The sequence below is a fragment of the Helobdella robusta genome (assembly GCF_000326865.2).
Source record: "Helobdella robusta unplaced genomic scaffold HELROscaffold_7, whole genome shotgun sequence".
Classification (NCBI taxonomy): domain Eukaryota; kingdom Metazoa; phylum Annelida; class Clitellata; order Rhynchobdellida; family Glossiphoniidae; genus Helobdella; species Helobdella robusta.
Window position 1 is genome coordinate 1991521 of NW_008705398.1, and position 23831 is coordinate 2015351.

Sequence of the window (23831 nt, forward strand, 5' to 3'; positions counted from 1 at the left end):
ACATTTAACGTTAATAGGAGTAGTTGATCATAATTTACAAAGTCATATTGATATTAATTTACCAGAAGCATTTCAAATTGTTGGCGATTAAATCTAGCTTTCTAAAAGGGCGTCTTCTGGAAATTGTGATCTGGGGGTTGAAATATGTGACAGTTTGTGATAGGGAGAGCGGGGAGTCAAAAAAAGCGCGACATCCTTCATGGACAGCCCCCTATTATCCTAATAAAAATTACTGTGCACGTATCCAAATTGACGATAATTTGAAATTTTTTCAAATAAAATTATCATTTACGGATTTCCAAACAATACTTTATCGCAACATCGTTAAACTCATTTCTTTAACAATTTCTTTTTAACTTAATATGAAGTGCAGCTACGAAACCGAACAAAACTTTAAATAAAAAAATCATTCTACTTAGATTACCTAATTCAAAGATTGATGGTTATTTGTGTTTATGTTTATTACCAACTACGATTATTACGCTTGCACTCAGACTCATTTTTAATAATAATAGTAATAATAATACCTTAACTTCATACTGAGATGCAACACTTAATTATTTATTAACAGAAGTTCACATAGAGGTAATAAATTAAACTAAAGGACGAAGGGTTAGTTGTAAGCAGTTGGATGAAAATTATTTAGATGAAAACCATCGATTTTGAAGTTTCACAAGAAGAATTGTAACATTAAAAAACTAGTCCTACAAACTTGTCACTCACACATAACACAGTCATCAGTAGATGTATGCGGAGTACATAAAATGTTACATTACTTCCACACACAAACACCATTCAGACGGGGCTGACATGAGTTTGCTCTTTGTAGCTCTTTTGATGTCTAGAGCTGACCTTTGCACTCAAACATGCCGGCAGATGTGCCAGCCATCTCAATATATTATAAAAATTGTATATATTTATGCAAATTTATCAAAAATATATATTATAAATATACATATATACTTATAATTCGCATATTTCTGTTATATTATATGTATAAAAGTAAAATATATGAATTATATGTACATATTATTTAATTATATGTATAAATTTTGAAATTTTAAAAAATTTTAAAATATTAATTTTAATCTTTGTCTATATTATCGTAAACTTTTTTTTCAAATCATTGCACTGAGAGTTTATGAGTATAAATTCGACAAAATTATTTAAAATCTTAACAATAAATTATAAAATTTTGCTCAGTATATACCTTTCAGCAAATTTCAGCAGGCCTGTGTCATTCTGTTGGAGATTTAAGAAGATATTCTATAATTTTGAAAAATCATTTGTTTGTATACTATTCGGTTTCATCCAAACCTTCTTACAATTAATTTCAGTGTTTTGATTATGAGAGCAGAACGTGAACCTCTCTAATTTAAAAATTAGACTGCACTTTATCTACATTTATTCATTTACAGAAATATATAAATGTAGTTGGACTATTTGCAAACTATAATTATTTTTTGTTTGCAATGCTTTTTAACACACGAGGAAGTTAGTTTCGCACCAATTTACAGTGCACACAGTTGATTTAATATATCACTCAAGTTTCAAATAAGGGTTCAACGTTCAACGTCCGTTTAAGTAGCTTGTATGTAGTACACAGTATAGTATATAGTAGTATATATAAATGTTGTACATGCAGCTTGTGTAAAAAGTGGTTTTCAACCAAAACAGATCTTTATTGAATTTTTATTTGAAAATCTTTGAAACAATGGCTGAATCGTTGGGAATAGCAGCTGACTGCCACTTCACCATCCACAACCTTCCCTACGGCATATTTTCAACGCAGTGTAATGTTCGTACATTTATTATTGTTTCGTTCGTATTTTTAAAGTTTTTACTATACTACTTGTAAATTTTATTTAGAGATAATTATTTGCATGAAAATTCTGTTTAACATTGAATTCGTACAGTGCGAAAACATTGTCACTTGGAATTTTTCATAATAAGCACACAAACTTTTTCAACTGTTCCGCGACTAACCTGTGTAATAAAATGTACGTGAGTAAACCCAGTTTCATGACGGACCCAGGTTTACAAGAATAAACAATTTATGGAAAGCTGACCAAAAAGTGTGATTAAATATTTAGCAAGATGTATGATGCAAAGTAGAAAAATAGCATTAAATGAAAGAAAATATTGTATTTTTATTGTATTTTCTTATAGTTGACCGTGAAAATGCTTTTTATTGGATCTTCCATTGACTGGTTATAATACACACAAACCCGTGAACTTGAAAAAATCTTTTAAAATATATTTTGAATCTACACTGCAAATAAGCTATATACCTGGTACGAAGTGACTACTCTGCTTTTACCATAAACAACAAAACTTAGACAAAACAAAAATTTTTTTTAGAAGCTAAATAACTTTCCAAAACTTGTTTATGATTTGGTGCATAATTCAACAAAATATCAATGTTTTACGTATATTTTAGATAATATGTTAACCTAATTGATTGATTAATTAATTAAAATAAAAGTTGAATATTGCTTAAAATATTTTTAAAGAGCAAACACAGGATTGGTGTGGCAATCGGTGAATATGTATTGGACGTAGGACTTGTGAAGCATTTGTTTGATGGCCCAACCATCCGCAAAAACATCCATGTTTTTGATAAGGTTAGATCTTAATTTAATTTAAATTAGTATCAGGACTATCCATGTTTGAGATATCTCGCTAACTAAATCGTCCCCGAGCGGCAATTTTGTAATTTTGTAAAGGCACGACACATAACTAACCATAACGACTTCCGAACGAAAATGGAGCAAAACCGTCATTTATTACCTAATTTTAGTTGTTGTTATTGGTCATGGGCATAAATGCCGTGTTTCCACATCTATGGTATTGTAATTTAATTAATTTAAGCTAATTTAAACAACTAACTAAATTATAATATTTAAAAATAAGATATGCAACAGGACTTTCATTTTACTAATTTCACTTCTAAACTTTCATAATACCAATCATCTATCTCGATAGCTTAAAATTGTAATAATCAGTAGCAGCAGTTTTTACATTTGTTTATCTTATGAAAAAGTTTGTTGCTTAGCTTGGATGTTAAACATTCACAAATCCAGGAAGTTTTGAACGACTTCATGAGTTTGGGCAAACAATCGTGGAAAGAAACAAGGGATAAGTTGACTGAGTTGTTGTCATCTGACAGTTCGGCACTCCTATCAAACAGAGATCTCAGAGAGAAGTGAGTCTGCATATTTCGAAGAAAAACTGTTGGAAATAAAAATTGTGAAAAACTTTTCAGAGCTCTCATCCTACAAAAAGATGTCACCATGCACCTCCCCGCAAACATTGGTAGTTTAGTCTTCATTTTTTTAAATTTCATCAAATCAAATTTGTAATTGAAACATGAAACATTCTTCATTCGAGGTGATTACACTGACTTCTACTCCTCGATATACCACGCCACGAACGTCGGAATCATGTTCAGAGGAGCTGACAACGCACTAATGCCTAATTGGTAAGTTATACGTTGCTGGCTATGCATTTCGCGTCCGAAATGTTGCGACATTAACTTTGATATGAAATTTTTGTAGGAAGCATCTTCCCGTTGGTTACCATGGCAGGGCGTCCTCAGTTGTGGTCTCAGGCACTCCCGTCAGAAGACCCAACGGTCAAATGTGTCCAGATGAGAGTTGGTTTTGTTTATGGCGCAGCGTTTTTTGGCATAATTTTACCACACCGTTTTTTGATGATATTAGTCATCAGCATTTACGGCTGTACATCATTTTTACGAAACATTTTTAGGCATTCTTTTTGTTTTGAATATTAATATACTCAAATCTGATAAATATTTTCCAGGCAAACCACCTGTATACGGCCCATGTAGAACCCTGGATATCGAACTCGAGGTCGCCTTCTTCACAGGACCTGGGAACACGTTGGGCCAGCCAATCAGTGTTCACGAGGCACAGGATCATATTTTTGGATTTGTACTTATGAACGACTGGAGCGGTTTGTTACTTTATAACAATTTTCGCACTGCAAGTAATTTTTTTATGCGTTTGTTGAAATATGAAATTTTAACTAATTTTTTGTGTTAAAAGATATTTTCATGTTTAGTTGATGATCTGCACCAAAGTTTTTCAAAGTTTTTCGTATAGCCTATGCCATACATATTCTGTAAAAATTGTCTGGATTGTCTAAATTGGTGGTGTATATTTTATGAGTTCAGGGTTTTCATTAACCAATTTCTACCCCATAGCAAGAGACGTTCAAAAATGGGAGTACATACCTCTCGGTCCATTTCTGGGTAAAAACTTTTCCACCACCATCTCCGCGTGGGTCGTTCCAACCGATGCACTGCTACCCTTCATCGTCGACAACATGGTTCAGGTGGATGACACTTTTAACGAATTTTATGAATCATTTTAAATGTCCTCATCATTGTTGTTCACATTTCACGAGGTTATAATTTGAAATTACTGAAATGTTTCAGGACCCAGAGCCTCTGCCATATCTCAAGCATCTCGATAACTTCAACTTCGACATCAATTTAGAAGTATCCCTGAAAAGTAAAATTTTGTTAAATTTTTGTTTTTTATTTGTAAAATTTTACTGCAAAAATATTTTTCATCGTGATAATTTTTATTGCGAGTCAGATATGTGGCCAAATATTTTTCATAAATTAAGAGTTGAATTTTAAAACAAAACTTTTTATCTATATTTTCATAATTAAATAGATTCAAAAAAAATTTATCTATACCATTTTTTAATTAATCAACAACTACATCATGATGACAGCTGATGAAATACGGGAACACGTCACCATTAGTAAAAGTAACTACAAGGTAATGGACAACTTACTCCAATCAAATTGGTTACAAGTAATTAAATGAATAGATAATTATATAAAATAATAATTAAAATATAACATAAGTTTAAAACGTTGTGCTCCGTAGTATATGTACTGGACAGCAAAACAGCAACTCTCTCATCACACCGTCAACGGCTGCAACATAAGGCCTGGGGATCTGCTGGCATCAGGGACAATCAGTGGACAGGTGTGTGGCTATTTTTATTACGCTTACACTAAATTTACTTGTCTGTTTGTTCATTCTTCTGTTTTTTAGTTAGTTCGTTCGTTTGTCTCTGTAATACAAATCTTTTAACCGATTTTTTACAACTTCGCATCGTTCGATTAAGCTGAAATGTACTAGCCTAATACTTGCTCGTTCCCGCTGACAATGCAAGAATTAATGAACTAATTAACCGGTTTAATTAAATTAACTAAATTATTTTTTTAATTGATGTAATAAATCATTAATAAGGGTTTTAGTGAATATTTTTTAAATATTAACATCAAACGCGGAATTCACCACTCAAAACGCGAAACTAAAGAAGAATTCTACTTAAATCGGTTCACTTATATTGTCTGTTGTGAGATGTTTTGTTTCTTCGATTGAATAATATAAATAGTTTTATTAAATTTTTTATTAAATTTTTAATAAAATTTTTTATAACAAATTTCAATAGACTCCTGACTCATATGGAAGCTTGCTAGAGTTATGTTGGAAGGGTACAAAGCCGATCCATTTGTCTGATACAGTTACCAGAACGTTTTTGAAGGATGGAGATGAAGTTAGATTAACAGGTAAACAATCATTCATTTGATTTAATTTAAAAACTCTTGCTGATAAAAATAATCCCTATTTTTATATATGTATAATAAAATGAAATGTTTCTCAAGGTTTGTTTATTTTATCACATTAATCAATTCATGTATCAAATAAAAAAAGTTGCTAAACCAATGTTTAAACCAATACTACCGTAATTTAATCCCACACATTACCAGCAATAAAAGGTCGACGAATAAATTAATAAATTAAATAATTGACACACAGGCTGGTGTGAAAGAGACGGAAAAAGAATAGGATTTGGCGAATGTAGCGGAAAAATTTTGCCGGCAATCTGATACCTCCATGCTTTATTTTGCTAAGATTGTTTGCTAACTATTCTTTAATTTGTTGGTAAAGTTTCATATATTTTATGCTCATGTACGTTTCAATTCACCGAGCTCCTGCGTCTTTTGCCAAGTTTATACCTTGGTAAATTGTAGGTAGGTAAGGCAATCTACTATCATTTTCATCTGATACTTTTCTTCACGTTGATACTCTTACTGTTTATGTTTTGTGTTTTTTTTCCATTTAGATAGATTTTCAGTATTATTGGTTATCTCTCATTGTTATTTCTTTTACCAAGTTGTTGAAACTTATCATGTTCATACCCGGAAGTTTTTCGCATTTTTCTTTTGCTATTCGTCTTGTGGTTTTGTAAACTTTAACGCATTGCTATACATGGCTAATTTGATTTACATTTTTATATAAAAAATTTAAAAATAAATGTGAATATATTGGCGTCGAACACATGAATTTTATTTATTTGAAATTAAACGAATCATATAAAACCCAATAAATCACATCAGAAGCAGATCTATGAATTTTACTTCAAAATGATGAGTTCTTATACTAATAAGATAATTATTTTAAATTACAAATAAATAATTTATCATTAAAATCAAAGGAATTTAATTCATAAATAAAAATAGAAAAATAAGAGACGTTTGAAAATAATTAAAAAAATATAACTTGAAAAATGTTTGAATGAAATGGCTGCCTTATAAGGCAGGGTATATATTTTAAATTCAAAAGTTACGTGCTTCATAAGCTTAAAAATGAATATCTAGTTATTTTTTTACGTCATCTAGCTCATGAATATTCATCAGTATTTCGGATGTTCAATGTCATTTCTGGTACAATTTCCACAATTACATTTTCAAATATTTTCCGTAACTGTGAAATAACTTTATCTAATGAGAGTAAAAAAAACCATTATTTAATTTTTATTATAACTACTGATGTATTTTTTAAAACTCCCTTAAAACGTAAATACGCAAAATAGGGTTAAGTTAGACACGAAAACTGATTGGGAGAGAACGAACAGTTGAAGCAAAGGCAATGCAACGCTGTTACATTCTTTGTCATAAACAAACACCAAAACAACAGCAGATGCACTCAAACTCACCTCACAAACTAAGTAACTAACAAGAAGAACAATATCAATTGCGTATTCACCAACAATTTGATCAATAATGACCCATTATAATATTTTCAAATTCGTAATAATTTAACATTCAACATTTTTGTTGTTTCTTAACAAAAGACAGGCAAATGCAACAAAATAAACTAATTAGGAACAATCACATTTTTCGTAGGACGATATTCAAAGTAGGTCTGAGGACTTTGGCACTATTGACAGATGTGACACTTATGGAATGACAACCCAGAAGGACGAGTAGCTTCAAATTGGCAAGAGAAAACGACGATGAAGATCCGCTGAGTGCAAGTTGTTTGTTGTAGGCTGCGGTTGTTTGCGGTTGAACATGTAACAATGTCACAGATGGTGCTGTTATTGTTCCTCTGTAGAGCACAGAGTTGAGGATCAAAGTGTGAGGTTGCAACAGTTTGTAATCTCTTCTGCTGCATGGCTGCCTGTTTGGAGGGGGCAGAATCTGATTCTTAACGCTTGAAATGTTTTGTTTTGACGCTGACGCAGTTGATGACGTTGATGATGATGGAGATGAAGTTGACGAACATGACGACGACAAAGTAGATGTATAAGCAGTGCAATTTGTAAGGAACTGAATGGTCTTATCAGTAACTCCTTGACAGTACGACAGATTCAACTCTTCTAACTTCAACAGCGTTTGACCTATCAACTCAACAGAAACGTCAGTAACGTCTGAGCCAGTTAAAACCAACTTGACGCAATCCCTCAACCTCAATAGCGTCGCATCAACACCGGGCCTCTCGTCAACTGAGGCAGACAACAAAATCTTAAACAACGAATCTGAACAGCCGGAAACCCAAGACAAATCAAGTTCTCGCAGCTGTGGACAGAAACTGCTGTTGCTGCTGAGACAGCTGACAGCTGACCAAGCACAAGCAGCTAACTTCAAGCCACGCAGGTTGAAGAGTCTTCCTGATAGCCAGCTAAGCTGCTGCCTGCTTATGTTGGTGTAGCTGAGATCCAAATATTCTGGCTGATGCCTCGCTATGGCTACCAAGTGACACTGAATTTGTAGACGATGATAATGAAATAATAAAAATGTAATAATAGTAATAATATTATTTATAAAAATGAACATCGCAATAGGAATGATGCAACTGCCGTGTAATATAATTTATAAATGTAAAAATTATAACGTGAATGTAACAGATGAATGAGCTATTTTGACAAACCGACAAAACACCAACCAGCCAACCAACCAACCAGCCAACCAACCGACCAACCAACCAACCGACCAACCGACTAACCGACCAACCAACCAACCGACCAACCAACCAACCAACCAACCAACCAACCGACCGACCAACCGACCGACCAACCAACCAACCAACCGACCAACCAACCAACCAACCTGCCTAATCTTCCTCCTGCTGAGATCTATCTCCCTCCAGAGAGGTGCATAGAAGCACCACTTGTACCAAGTTTTACAGACAGGCATGCAGCATCTGGTCAGTTCCACATGGCTGAGGTACGAGAACACACGTAACCACAAATCCATCTTTAGTTTGTGTTTAGTCAGATCGTCGCAAGTTAGGAAAGATTTGGGAGGAGGCAGACAGAGCGGAGGTCGAATGGCATACCTGGGTCTGAATGGGCCGAGAATTATTTTCGGAAATGTGCTCGATGATGCTGGCGGGCCGTCCTCGTCATCATCTTCGACTACCTAATGAGCGTGCGAATGTTAAGTACAGCATCTATTAAATATTAAATAACAAATAATTAGAGCATTTATGGGTAATAACGGACTTTCATCAATTAAAAATAATTTTATGAATAATTAATTAGTTAAATTATAAGCCATTAGAAGGAATAATATGAGGTTTAATCAAAGTTAAATGCAGAGAAGAAACATATTTTTGTGTTTGCATACTTGGTTCTTAATCCTTTTTGCATCACTACAATCGTCATTACCACCGATATTCTCTCTCAATCTTTTCCTATTGGAATGTGATAGTCTAAATTTACTTTTCATCAGGTGGCCATCATCGTCACCATCATCGTCGTCACCATCGTCGTCTGATGAACCTCTATGGAAAGTTGTATTAGGTGGTGAAACTTTCGATGAATGAATTCGAACATCACCATCATCATCGTCTTTATCATCATCATCTTCATTCTCATCTTCTTCATCATCCTCATATTTCAAAGCATGGTATCTCTTCACGAAAGTTAAGTAAGCATTGAATTTGCTGACTGCAGATGATGACGACGACGACGATGATGTCGTCACTGATGATGACGACGTTGTTGTCTCCAATGATGATGACGATGATGTAGATGCTTTTGATGATGATGTTGTTGTTGTTGTTGGTAATGTTGATGGTGATGATAAAATAGATGGTGATGATGATGTCAGTGAAGATGATGATGTTATTGATGATGATTTTATTGATGATGATGATGCTTTAAACGACAATGACGTCATTGAATATGATGATGATGATGATGATGATGATGATGGGGCTTTCGATGATGCTGGTAATTGTGTTCTCAATGTCCTAGACGACGATGATGTCATCACTGATGATGATGATGATGATGGTGGTGTTTGCAATAAAAATGGTCTTAGTATCTTCAATGATGATGATGATGATGGTGGTGATGATGATGTAGATGTTCTTGGTGATGATGATTGCAAGACTCTTGAAAATTTGTACTAGAATAAAAATAGAATAATTCATAAATAATTAAATAACATAGATATATATAACAAATACAAAAACATGTATACATTACCTAAGTTGTTGTTCATATTATTTAAACACCCACCAAAAGACACTACTGCTTAAACAAAATTCTAGAAAAAGAAAAAAGAATTTTAAATAAATAAAAGAAATAATCCACAAAAGAAGTAATGAAATTTAAATTTTTATATATTATAAAATAAAATTTTTAAAGTATAATAAAATTTAAGTATATATAAAAAGCGAAATCACACTTTTTTACTCTCAGTTCTCCCTAGGTAGCAACAACAATAGCACTGCCAGCTGTCTGGCAGGTCATATTTCAACACACAATCAACGTTGAACAAGTTGGGTTGGTTCCATTTCAAGCAGGAGGGGTGACAGATCAGCCAGCACATGGAACATTCCATCAATTTATGAATGTATTGAGGTTTGGGGGTAGATGAAGAAGTGTTGCAAGTGCTACTGTTGTTGCTGCTGTTGTTGTTGTAGTTGTTGTCATTGTTGTTTTCGTTGTAAGTTGTTGTATCAAAGTTATCAATCATATTATGTTTATTTTTGAGACTGCCAGTTGACAACTGGCCATCGAGCGATTGTTTGATTGATGGTTGGTTTGATTGGTTGATTGAAGGCTGGTTTGATTGGTTGGTTGAGGTCTGGTTTGATTGGTTGATTGAGGTCTGGTTTGATTGGTTGATTGAAGGCTGGTTTGATTGGTTGGTTGAGGGCTGGTCTGATTGGTTGGTTGAGGACTGGTTTAATTGGTAGATTGATATGTCACCCTTTCCACAAATCAAGCACATCACTCCAGTTGGAAGGACAGGCTAAAATATATATATATATATATATATATATATATATATATATATATATATATATATATATATATATATATATATATTCAATTCACGTATATTCATATTATATTCACGTGGTAATTGGTTGACTATTAACTCACTTATTCACCCAACCATTCACTGACCCATTCAATCATTCATTCATCCACTCACCTATTCATTCATTAGTTCATTAATTAATTCATTTATTTAATCAGATATATAATTCACTTATTAATTCAATTACTTGTTAATATTTTCCCCAACTTATAATTAATTTATTTACCTATTCACTCCTTCACTCATTCATTCATTTATTCTTTCATTCATTCATTCATCATTCATTCCAACATCAGCCAATCAGCTAACAGATAGACACTGCCTGTTAACACAGGTCTGCTTCATTCTTCCCAGACCGCCAAATTTCTTCATGTCCTTGCAATAGATGCACTCCCCGCACTCCCAGTGAGTGCACCCATCACACTTTTTGCACCTAACTCTTCGCCTTCGTAGGACCACTTCTTGCTTGGATATGCAGTTGTTGTAGTAGCTGTTGCTACTGCTAGCAGCACTGTTGTTGTTGGTGTTCATGTTGTTGTTGTTGTTGCTAAGGATGTCGATGTTATGATATTTTCATCATTATATGCCGGATGGACATTCATTGTTATGTTAATAATATTCAATTCACCTAATTTAATTACTTAATTACTGCAATGTGTAGTGAATAGAATGATGATTGTTGTTAAAATATTAGCTGTTAACATAGCTTAACAGTTAGCTGAACTCTTTTAAAATCCTAAATGTAAATACACATTTATGATTTTGATTATGCCAATGTTTAATGTCAAAGATTACTTGCATTACATTATTTATACACTAATCACAGCAAAATTAATAATTTACAAATGATTTACAAATAAATAAAATTTTGATGTTATTTTTATTAAATATATAAACAATAATAATAATACAAATTGTGAAATAAAAAAATATAATAAAAACTATATAATAAAAATATAATAAAAAAACTATATAATAAAAAATATAATAAAAACTAAAAACTAATAATAATACAAATTGTGAAATAAAAAAATATAATAAAAACTTAAAACAAATCGCAAATTGGAAATGCAAACAGGCAGAGAAAATTTTTTTAAATTAAAATTTAATTCAATTTAAATATTTTAAAAAATAAAAAAAGAATAAAATATCATGAATCAATCATTCAAAATTTCAAGTGCAGTACAATTCAGATTCACCCAAGTGAATTTCGATTTCAAATAATTGAGTAAAAAGCAACTAATCAAACTTAAAATTAATTAAATTTTTAAATTAAATTATTTAAAACGAAAATAAAACTAAAAAATGAGCAAAATAAAAAAAAACCATAACGAAGTCTACTTTTACTTTTTAGGAGTGAACCATGTACAACGAGGAAGTGAAAAACAGCTGACTTTAAATTTGTGAGGCGCTTTTTTGACGATTACTTACAACAAAATCTTTGAATAATTCTGTCAATCGATGACTTGAAATTTGAAACACATTCTGCTAAAAATATACTTGAAACCCATTTAACCCAACATAACAGGGTTTACAGTTGTTCACTAGGCTGTGTCTGTGTGATAACCACAGCCAAATGACAATTAATTGTTCTAATATCCTAGTTCTCCAAAGTTTATTTTAAAACTGCTGGTTGATTTTGCAAAAGTTATTAAATTTACTCTACTACTCCAACTATCTATACAATATAGAATAATTTTTAAAATTGCCATATTAATCTATAAAATCAGTTTAATTATTTTTTTTTAATAATTACAGACGTTTTAACTTAATTAAATCTAATTTAATTTAATTTAACCGATCTATTAATTAAATTTTGGTTCTTATTTATATTTTTCATATTAAACACTGTAACGGTAAATCTGTTTTTGCTTATTTTGGTTCATTTCCCTGTCTCCACCTACCTCTTTAACTACCTGACCTTCATAGATATTGGCCATTTACAAAGTTCCGAGCGGATCTTAGAAACGCTCTTTGACACAAAGTTAAAATTATTGATTAACCGTTTCACAGTTTAATTGACCGTTTTACAGTTTTATTGCTTTAAAAATCAATTTTTGTATTAAAATTTCATGGCAAATAGAATAATAAAAGTTTAAAACTTAACTCGTAAAAGTCATCTATTTCGAAACGTGCTAAAGTTCGCACAATTATTTTATGCAATTTTTTCTCATTTTAATTTAGGAGATGTTCTCTGTTCGTCACACAAGGTTACGTAAACAAAATAAAAATAAGTGCAATAATAAAATCACAAAAATAAATCAACACAAAGCGAAAAAATTGACAACTTTTATTTTCACATTTAACATGCTTTGTAGACATTTTATAAGATGAACACTGTCTAACGAAATAATTACACGAAAGAAAACTGAACTGTATATTACGCGTAAAAAATTGACTAAACCGTCCCCAGACAGGCTCATAGATTATATGGATATTAATAAATCTTTAGTTATAGAAAGACCAGACTGGAAAGAGAAGCTGAAATTCAAAAGCGACGGTTGTCTTACCGAAAATAAAAATTTTCTTAAGAAACCATTGAATCGAAGAAAAATATTTGTTCGCCAGGTTGGTACCCCAAAACGGAAATCAAAAACTAGCAGTTTTTCTTTTATTTTACCATTTGAAAAACTACTTCCTGAAATAACTTTAGACAGATGTTCTAATAATCACATGATTTTATTGCAAAAAGAAAAATTGAATGAAAAATTGAAAGAAGCTGAAAAGTTAAATTCCGGAATTAAACAATTTGAAACTACTTCCTACCGCAGAGAAAATAATTCCCATAAATCGAAAAACGATAAATTAGAGGATTTTGAGGTTCCGAGCAATGTGCAATCTGTTTCTAATCTAACTATAAACTCATTAACCAGCAACAAAACTTCGTCTGTGAACGTTTATGAGCACAACAGCTCATTGGAGAGTTTCTCGGATGATGAGTTGACGTTTCGCAATAAATGTAAAGCAGAAGTTGAAGCCGTGAGAACCATCTATGACCATTCCAACGCTAACACAGTCAAAAAAAGTAACATGGGTCTGCGCAAGTCTCAGCAAGAAGATCTGAAAAGTAGCAACTCCAATAAATACGGCAACGAAAATTTGAAGTTCGGTGATAACCCCAAAACAACGGACGATGTAAAAATTAATAATCGTTCAGTCAGATCTTCAAACGTATCTGAAAATGCTTCTAAGCATTCAAGAAACCAGGCCTCCATTGATTCGCAAAAAATTCCTTCGAAAGCCTGCAACAGGCATCAAACCGTGCTCCGAGAGATTGAAACGACGGTCGAACAATCCACTCGCTTACTCAAGCAATCAAGTGAAGATGTAAGAAGTGAAAAAACTTCACGAAATGTTTCCGTGTCCTCTAGAGATCGCGAGGATGTGCTCCAATCGGCCGATCGTCATGAGACATCTCCTGGAAGTAAAACATTCACAGAACGGTCGGAACACATTTTGCGTTACGATAACGTGACTAAATCTGAAGAATCAATCACGACCGGGCCTTTTTCTGATGTTAATGAGAAAAGAAAGGCTTCGATCGCCACCGACAAAATTTTCAATAATGGATCAGAGAAGAAAAGTTGGGAGCGTTCCAGATCAAAAGATTCAAATAAAAAATGTTCAAAAGAATCCAGCAAACAGCAAAGTAATTTGTATAATCAATCGAGGCTTCTTGAAGCAAAGCGTGATGAATCATCGCGAAGTCGATCTCGCGATAAGGACAACATCGGCAGCCCCGAAGTCTCATATCGTAATTTGGATACCCCAAAAAATTTCGCTATTGTTCAACAAATGGTTACAAATGGAACATCCTCTTCTGGACGGAGAAAAAAGTCATCGATACTAAAAATTTGCCAAAGAAACAATAACAGTCCCAGTCCTCCACGAAGTGGAAAATCCGCCAACACGGTCAGCAGTAGAAAGACAGCGAGTAGCAACTACACGAGAGGAAGACCATTCAACACAACGGACGATCAATACACCAATTATTCACGCCCCAACGCTGAGTATAATTCGGAATCTTTGAAACCAAGTGACGAGAGAGCGGAAGAATCGATAGATCCGTATCCACCTCCGAATCGACCAAATGATTATTATTACGATTCGCCCCAAAGCGAAGATGCCTATCGCGGTTCACAAAGAAGCAACGGAAGAAACAGTAGCAGAGATTATGAATGGTAACTTTTGACAAATGATTTATTAAAAAATTGAAAATGCTCCATTGATTCACAATAGATTTTCACGTTTCAAGGTCATATATTTTCAGTTTTTTTTGATCCAAGAATGTTTTATTTCATTTTTATGACAAAATTTAATTTAATTTTAAGTTTACAATCTTACGGATCACGTCCCACAAGACAAGGATCAAGGAATGGGAATGATTATTATTGCGATGAATACTACGAAGATCGCTACAGATCATATTCACCGAGGAGCCATTCCAGAAGCTCCAGACCGCGAAGGCAAGTTCATTAAACGCAATTTTAGAAAATTTTATAGCCCCTCTAAATTTCCCAAGCATGACAAATTACAAAAGTTATAGATTTTTTTGTTAAAAAATTTACAAATAGATAATAAAAGTTTAATAATATATGAAAATTTTCTTGGTTAACAGCGCTTACTACGATGATTACGAGCGTTCGTCGAGACAACTCAGGAGCAGATCTGGCAGCAGACGACAAAGGTCTTCATTTCAAATTTTATTTTTGGTTTGTTTTAAATTTGCTTCAACTGCAAACCAATTTAACATTCACTTTGTTGACTGATAATACTATTTATATTTCTAATATTGATGTAAAAGAAATTTTAAATTATTAAAAAAATAGTTCTTACTATGAGGACGAGCCTTACGAATACGAAGATGAGATGTTCTGCTCTCTCTCGACGTCTGATCGACCCAGTAGGAGCAGGATAATCAGACGGGTTATCATTCTTAATGACTTTTTATCATTCACAATTAACTTGTATCAGCGTCCATTAATAATTTTCATTATCGTTCATCGTTTATTATCTTTTGTTCACTCTTTTTATGTCCCAAATTTGCAGAATAAACCTTCAAAATGTGTAATCTGGCTGACAACTAAATTGAACATTCCTTTTCAAAGCAACCGACAGGTACGTGCCGTCGCTTCATGCCAATAGATCCATACGATTTGAAGATACTTGCCCAACTGTTAAGCCCAAGACCAGCAACTCTTCAACCTCCGCCTCTTGAAATTGTTCGCATAGTTCAGTGGTGCGAGACCAGCCCTCAACCAACTCGGGTGTGTACGTGTACCAATATTCAACCGCCGGAAAGTTGCTATCCGGTTATTAGTACGGCGACTCAACCGCCTCCTGTCACTTACATCGTCAACTCTGCTTTGGTGCCCACCAACTGCCAGCCACCCGTCCAACCGGGGATGGCCATCACAAACGGATGCTTTTCATGCTGCTAGAGCTGATTGAATGAAGGTGATGAGTTTGTGGAGGATGGTGATGAGGATTATGGTGAAGATGATGATGACGATGAAAACGGTGATTGTGAAGATGATGATGATGATGATCAAGATGATGGTGACGATGATTGTGGAGAAGATGATGGTGATCAAGATGATGAGGACGATCAAGATGATGATGGCGGTGATTGTGAAAAATTGATTGTGAAAGATGATGAGGACGATCAAGATGATAATGGCAAAGAAGATGATGAGGAGGAGGATGAAGATGATTTTGAAGATGATGAATGATGAAGTTCCGTTTGATGTGGTGAGGAATGGAAGGTAGGGACTGACAAGAAGGGAACCAGCAGTGAAAGTGGTGTTTCATAAAATTTTAAATAAAAATAGAAATTGTATAAATTAAAAAAAAAAACAAAATTTGAATAATTCATTTTTAATTTGAAAACACACAAAAAGTTTTCCTAATATGTTTTATAATCAGTTACACCAACATAAACAATTAAAAAAGAAAGCAAATTCTTCTAGACATCATTCATTTCTTCAAAAATATTTGATAACTCACTAATATAGAATCAGTAAATAAACGAAAAAATTTGTAAAAGCAACTACAGGCTAATTACGAGCAAAAAAACCTAAAAAATTGAAAAATAATATGCTTTTTTCATAACAATATCAATGAGACAGTGTGAAATGATTATTTTAAAATTCGTTATAAATTTGGCTCAGGTTTAAATTCAATTATACTATACGTATCACTACACCACATAATATAACTTGTATGTTCGGTAGATAAACGAGGGGGAACGAGACAGATTAAATTAAATAGACATATCGTCGAATACAAAGGAGATATGCGACATCGAGTTAATCTTATTTATAGATAAAACAGCCTGACCTAAGAACTCCGAAATTCTAAAAATTCACTACCGTCCTACATTCATGTCAAAAGTTCTTTTATAAAAATGATTCCAGTATGTTCGTCCGTAAAGAAATCAATTTAATGCATTTATTTTTAATTTTTATCATTTTTGAATATTTTTTCTCTCATAATGTATCCACTTTTGCTTTCGAATACAATGTTGACGAATCATGTTATATAAGTTGATGGACTATTTTTTCCATGGCCGCTTTATTAACCAGGCACAGTAGACACTGGACCTAGGGCCTACAGACTTTTGAAGGCCCTACAAAAGCCAGAAGAATGAATTACTCCTGTGTTATTTCTGACGGTGTTTAAGACGTCAGTTTTAGGAGTTGAACGTAGAAATGGCTTGATATAAAAAATAATCATGGAAGGAACAATATGTTTTGTTGAAAATGAAATTTATTAATCGTAATTACAAATCTAAAGTGACTTTTAATACTGGTAGCCAAGCTTGTAGCCAAACTGTAACACAAATAGTTGAAACAATTTGTAAAATTAAATAATAATAAATAGATATAATATGAAGTTTGTCTGTAATTATTTTTTGTTGAGAAAAGAAATTCGGGTGTCTAAAAACCTCTTTGAAAGATGACGTGCTCTTTTTGTAAATTGAATTATTTTCCTTTTCCTTTTTTTTAATAGAAGTTATCTTTTGTTCCCTTTTTTGACTTGAAAAGAAAAAAAGAATTAAAAATGAAACAAAATAAAATTAGTTAAACGAACCATAGACTCTTCAAAAGCATGTACCAACGTACGTCAGGTATAATAGAAACATCATTGGTGTAAACAACTCTTTCAAAATTCAAATTTCGACAGCCAAAATTCAATAAACTTTTCAAAATTCTGGCTCCTGCAACATTTTTCTTCACGGCACTGTTCTACATTCACAGTTAGCATACCAATCTTATTTATATAATACGCTATATTAGGTTAATACGGTAACCAGGCGATACAGAAATCGTTGGTGAGATAAATATTTTGAGTGAGTGACATTTTTGTGGCGATGATTAAAGAATAAATGCATCGGCAAATGTAAAGAAGACTAGGCATACAATTATTTTTGTGAGATGTTAAGTTAAATCTGCCATACATTTACATGCACATATTTTCTGCTTAGATATAATAGGCATACGTGCTGTAAAATGATCATTGGTCAATAGCATATAACGTACAAGTTCCATTAAGCTATGGGAATCCATCTTTGATACACTACCCCTTGTATACGTATAGTAATATATAGTAATGTTATTCTTTATACCATGATCACTGTTCTTCAAGCATTTTTTACAACTTGATGCAAATTTAATGATACTTGAAATAAAAGCCGAAAAGAAGGGTTAAGTTTAATGTATTTTTTGTTGAATGGTAGATGTGAAATCGATCGGTTATAAGTACACAGGATGTTATTTGGGCGTCATTGGTGTGAAAGAAAAAAAAGTGCAAGGAGTTGAAGGATGCGCTTCTGCTTGCTTGGACGAAATATCAAGTCTTATTTCTTTGAAGGTTTTCAATTAACATCTGTTCTATTTTGATGATGAAATCGTCGAGCACTTTAAATTTTTATTCTACTAAATTGGTTCCTACTTCATTCACATCTAAAGATCATTGAAATAACTGCAAATAAATTATAAATTAAATTGAATAGGTACTTAGTAGTGTTTAAGGAGATAAGCATAAAACTAGCTGATCCTAAAATTTAGATAGAACTTGTACCTTCCCACTTAAGAGCCATTACAAACCTGCAACGTTTCAAGTTAAAATTCCGTGCTTTTTTATTGACACTGAATACCGACTCCACCACATGGTACTATAGCAATGAATACGAGAGAACATATGACGCAGATGAATGGTTCTTATGAATGATTAAATATTTTTGTTTATATATGTACAACAAGAACATTTATTTGTTTACCTACAATTATCCTTTTGTCTCAATTATTTATCTTATATCTTTTCATTAACTATTCATATATCTGCCTGTAGTGGCTTCCACAAGACATACAGCCTTATCTGGTCTCCGCATATTCAACTTCATAACTTTTATTAACTTATTTAATATCTTTTTGATTATGAATAAATTTTAAAAATGAAAAAAAATGAAATGATATTCATTAACAATGAACCACGTGTAACTGCATCTTACGTGCCAGCCATAAAGTTGCCACGAGTGAGTGTTCCACCAAGTGCGCGAGTAACCCAAAAGAACTATGTGGAGGGGAAAATGATTTTGCTGTCTATGAAAGTTGGTCATGCATCATTCATATAATGAATCTTCTGTATGTCAGGCATATGATTTTATAAGAATATTATGGAACTTTTCCCAGTCACGTGATTGTCTGAATGGAGGCACGTAGTTTAAATAATACAGGATTATGCCGTCTTTAATGTGTATAAATGTCAATGATGTATCGATTAGAATGCGAAGAGGTCCCATGCAGTTCTTACTAGCCCAAAATGGAAATTTTATTGACAATTGTCCAATCTAGGAAAATTTTTTAAAATTTTGTACTAAAAATAAACAAGTACTTTCTCTAAAACTCAATAATGACAGATAGAGTCAGAGTTTAGATTTCCAAACATTAAATTCATTTTCATGAAAATTATACAATTATGCAATATCAAGTTTGAAACAGCTTTTTTTTTGAAAGGCTTATCATTCATGAGAAACAAAATTTACATGAAAGTGATACTAGAAAAAGGTAAAAGGTAGAAGCCGTGCAATAAAAGCTCAGTTTAACATCAATATAAAATTACGACGTTCGTATTACAATCTAACACGGATATAAGTTTTCATGGAATTAAAGTTAAAAGCTTTCAGTCAATTAAACTCTTTCAAGCAACTTTTACTCAACGGAAAGAACTTCATGTATGATGTCTTTACGGAAAAAAGTACATAAGAATTAAAAGTATACCAAAATAAATTTTTTGATCATTTGATCACAAAATACTTGACCTCAGGTCTGGTGGTCGGGAATCCCCGATTCGCCAGTGACCGAAGTGGTCCCAAATTTTGTCGTCTCGGTACGTGATTTTTTAAAATTAAACACTATAAAAGACAGAAGCAGAAAATAAAACTTCTGAAACATTTAAAAAAAAATTAAAGTTCATCGATTATTATAATTTACGATGTACATGCACACACTCGATTCATCATTATTATTATTGCTGCTGCGGTTGGTTGCAATCATTACCGTTATCATTATCATTAATTATTATCAGCAATCATTATCATCACAGCCACACACACGGTAAAAATTGTCGCTTCAACCATTTTCCAACCGCAATCATAATTATCGCCCATAGACACCTATCAATGGATTTGGATATATATGATAGGTATCCGACCATGAAACTATTTTACAATGAATTTGATTTTTGAGATATTCATATCGCCCATAGACACTTATCAAGGGATATATATGATAGGTATCTATGACCATGAAACTATTTTACAATGAATTTGATTTTTGAGATATTCAAATAAGAAGCCATCCTATAGAAATGGTACTTTTAAAAGTTTAAAAAAAGAATATAGAATTCAGTGTTATCTACTTTTTATTTTATATCTTGGGAATCAAGACACTCGCTCAGTCAAAAAAATATCAAGGTTGACGTGCTCTAGGAAGGATGATGAAAAAAGTTTTGTAGAAAATGTTAAAACTCAGATTAATTATTTTTCATTTTAAAGAATAGAAAAAATTTAATGACTCAGAAAAGGCAGAAAAATGTAAGCTCTTCTGATGGCAAATTTAAATGAAATTGAGGCAAGATTAATACAATTTTTGAGTTTTATGATTTTCCATATTCTAATTCTATCAATAAATCCAATTTAATAGTAGCAACTAAAACTCTATCGCAGAAATTTAAACTCTTGTGTTATATACTTTATAATATAATATAATAAAACAATATACTTTACATCAGCTGTTTGAGTTGAACAGAAAACATTCAAATATAGCAATCAGTATCTCAAAAAAATGTCAGTTTCAACTTCTATTTTTAAATTAACCTATAAAAAACTAATTGTAAATTTTGTAAGTTTTTGTTGAATTTTTTTTAGTTTGCTGAAGCTCATGTTTAAAATTTGTTAATCAAAACAGTTGAAGAAGAGTACACCGATCATTACAGTCGTATCAGATGCGTGAATAATGATGATAGGATAAAGCCATCAATGAGCTTTGAACTTCCGGAGGTTCTCACAGAAACGCTTTGTGCTGCTACATGCATTGAAAAGAATCGACCGTACGTGGGTCTAATTGTATGTTTTACTTCTAATTACTGATGCTTATTAAAATACAAATAAAATTTCATTTCCCTATTTCTTTCACTCAAGCACATCATAGTTTGACAGGTATTCAAAAAAAACACACAATGCTAAACAGCAATTAATATAACTGAAACTGACATTTTGATGACTATATCTCTTGATGGTTATTCACCAAATGTTCTTAATAGTATGTCCATACATGTCGATGCCTGAATGTTGAGAAGGTGCCAGACTTTTTGCGTTTCGCCCGGATATCAACGAATCGTTGCAATTTCATACCATGCCCTGGCAATGTGGCAGGGAATAACGAGACAAGATCGACTGACTTGGTGTCTAATTCTAACTACTGGCTAATTACGAGGTATTGTGAAAGAAATAAGTAATGACAAATATACTCAAACCAACTAACAAGTAAACTGATTATTAACTTTTTTAAGTTTTTAAGTCACTCAATTATCCAGTTGATTGAGTGAATGATGAAGTGAAAAAAACAAGTGTGTGATAGATGTCTGTCTTTTTTGGTTTATTGAAAGACTTTTACTTAATATTAGATCAGATTAGATTTGATAGATCAGTTGGCTCTCCAGGTGCTTGCTCAATTTTCCAATAGTTCTAGTGTAATTTATTTTAAATATTTAGTGTATATATTTTTCAGCTCATGTTTACGCTTTATTAAGTGTCCATATTCCTCCACATGTAACTTTGCAACGTACAGTTAGATCATATTTTGAATTTCCTGAATGGACGTCTGTGTTGAGGCATTGCCATGGCAGTGATAAAGTTGTTGCTTCTGGAGGATGCACAAACAAGTGCGATCCCGGATGGTCTGGAAAATTATGTAACATCAGAGGTAACATTTTCATTATCTTAAATTTCCCATGTAATTCTTTTAAATAATTAATATTTATTTTGTCTGTTGTTTCCAACTTCATTTTTATATCGCTTAGACGGAAATACCGATAACGTGCTACTAATAATATACAAGGAACTGCTGTAAACATAGAATACAAAGTTACCGCAAATTTAGTTTATTCACCAATTGTGCTAGAATGTGTTCATGGGTTCATTATATTTCACATTTAAAAGTCATTCTCAAAATTTTCAAATTAAACTTCGCTATATTCGAACTTTTTACATGTTGTTTGCATATAAAATGATAAAAGACAAAAGGTGACAATAAAGCGAAGTTTGATTAAGCAAAAAACCACTGGTTTTAATGTAATTTTTTTTTAAATTCGGCAATGAGCAAAAAAGTGGTCAATTTTCTTTTACAAGTTTAAACTCCCGGCCCAACAAATTTCTTATTGAATGACTTTTAATTTGCTCGAAATAAATTGATGGCTCTTAGAGACACTGTGATATGGCATTTTTATTGCTTTGTGAGTACCTTATTTCAATTTTTATGAAAAATAAAATCTTCAATGAACCATTCAATCAATTATTATATAAATAGTTTTGAATTTTATGAGAAATTTTCACATTTGAACAGACTGCAGTGTGAGCAATGGAGATTGTTTAACCGGATTGAAGTGTCAAGAATCAGAGACGCCAACAGGTAGAGTTCACGAATGTTTGTGTCCAGCTGGCCAGGCCAAAACTAAAAATGGAGAATGTGAAGGTTATCTTTTTACGGTTCTTTTGCGATTTTGTATTAAATCAAAAAAAAATTTCTTAAATTCATTATTGCATAAATTTGTCTTGCAAAACAATTTTTAATTCACTGATTATTGAAAAGTTTTAATGAAATTTTTCAAGTTTTTGTAAAAAGAAAGAATGTGGCTCTGTTCAAACCGATTTAATTTAACGGTTATGCGGAATGGTTTTCATACGAAGATGTGGCAACGGACGGTAACCTTGTATTTAAATACTATCACACACAAAGGGAGTTGAATGACAAAGCTTGGTACCTTATCGACCTGCAAAATTTTTATTACGTCGATAAAGTTCACGTGTATAATCATTTTTTAGAGTGTTGTAAGTGGAATCAATTCAGTGAGAGACGGTTAATTGAGAGTTGGTCAAAGTGATTCAATAAAACGGCTGATCCGATTAACCAAAAATTACTTTTTTTAAAAACACGACGTGTTATTTCAAACAAACATTTCTTCCAATAGCGACTATCGTATGGTAGATATTGGGTTGATTATCCGTTTTGAAAACTTTTTTGTATATATTTTATTAATTTTAAAATATTTTAAAATTTTTAAATAAAGTAGAAAATTAGAGACAAAAAATGATTATTATAACGTTGCCTTTCAACATAATCGTTCAAATGTTACGTAAAATCAACATTTTAATAATGTTTGGTTTCAAGTCTCACTGACAATATGGCTTTTCTCATCCAATATCCTTACTTTTTCACTTATTCATTCACTATAACCTCTGTATCATGACATGCCTAGGCATTAACTTTAAAATAACTTTACATAACTTTAAAACATGGATAATACCATACCAACTTTACATAGCCCAACGTAATTGATTGTAAATGAGTTTTCAAAACGCTTTCAAAATTTTGTTAATGTA

The 23831-nt window shown here is 32.4% G+C and overlaps 3 protein-coding genes across 3 annotated transcripts; 2 read left to right on the forward strand and 1 right to left on the reverse strand.

The window, feature by feature from the left end:
- The first annotated feature begins 1666 nt into the window (after positions 1-1666).
- Positions 1667-7249, forward strand: HELRODRAFT_108136 (hypothetical protein). The gene is made up of 13 exons (XM_009030780.1): positions 1667-1798; positions 2514-2624; positions 3084-3205; positions 3266-3318; positions 3391-3481; positions 3558-3655; positions 3823-3975; positions 4226-4350; positions 4454-4535; positions 4765-4811; positions 4923-5024; positions 5497-5614; positions 5865-7249. Exons 1-13 carry the CDS (start codon positions 1715-1717, stop codon positions 5933-5935), a joined length of 1257 nt encoding a protein of 418 aa, XP_009029028.1. The 5' UTR covers positions 1667-1714; the 3' UTR covers positions 5936-7249.
- On the reverse strand, positions 7220-9549 carry HELRODRAFT_108140 (hypothetical protein; the record flags this gene model as incomplete). The annotated part of the gene is made up of 3 exons (XM_009030781.1): positions 8960-9549; positions 8441-8752; positions 7220-8092 (listed from the first exon to the last, which is right to left on the reverse strand). The coding sequence occupies exons 1-3, from the start codon at positions 9512-9514 to the stop codon at positions 7220-7222; spliced, it is 1740 nt and encodes a 579-aa protein (XP_009029029.1). The 5' UTR covers positions 9515-9549.
- A 3550-nt stretch (positions 9550-13099) lies between these two features.
- HELRODRAFT_164824 (hypothetical protein) lies at positions 13100-23332 on the forward strand (the record flags this gene model as incomplete). Its single annotated transcript, XM_009030782.1, has 12 exons — positions 13100-14850; positions 15288-15356; positions 15499-15572; positions 15788-15936; positions 17855-17927; positions 18408-18541; positions 19997-20059; positions 20963-21017; positions 21139-21288; positions 22021-22155; positions 22795-22923; positions 23139-23332. 12 exons carry the CDS (start codon positions 13100-13102, stop codon positions 23330-23332), a joined length of 2976 nt encoding a protein of 991 aa, XP_009029030.1.
- Positions 23333-23831: the final 499 nt, after the last annotated feature.

What these genes read in the sequence shown, in the direction of transcription:
- HELRODRAFT_108136 (XM_009030780.1), top strand. Translation starts at nt 1,715, where the DNA reads ATGGCTGAATCGTTGGGAATAGCAGCTGACTGCCACTTCACCATCCAC. An exon ending in AACGCACTAATGCCTAATTG is followed by an intron (nt 3,482 to 3,557) that starts GTAAGTTATACG and finishes AAATTTTTGTAG; the next exon opens with GAAGCATCTTCCCGTTGGTT. An exon ending in CAGGGACAATCAGTGGACAG is followed by an intron (nt 5,025 to 5,496) that starts GTGTGTGGCTAT and finishes AAATTTCAATAG; the next exon opens with ACTCCTGACTCATATGGAAG.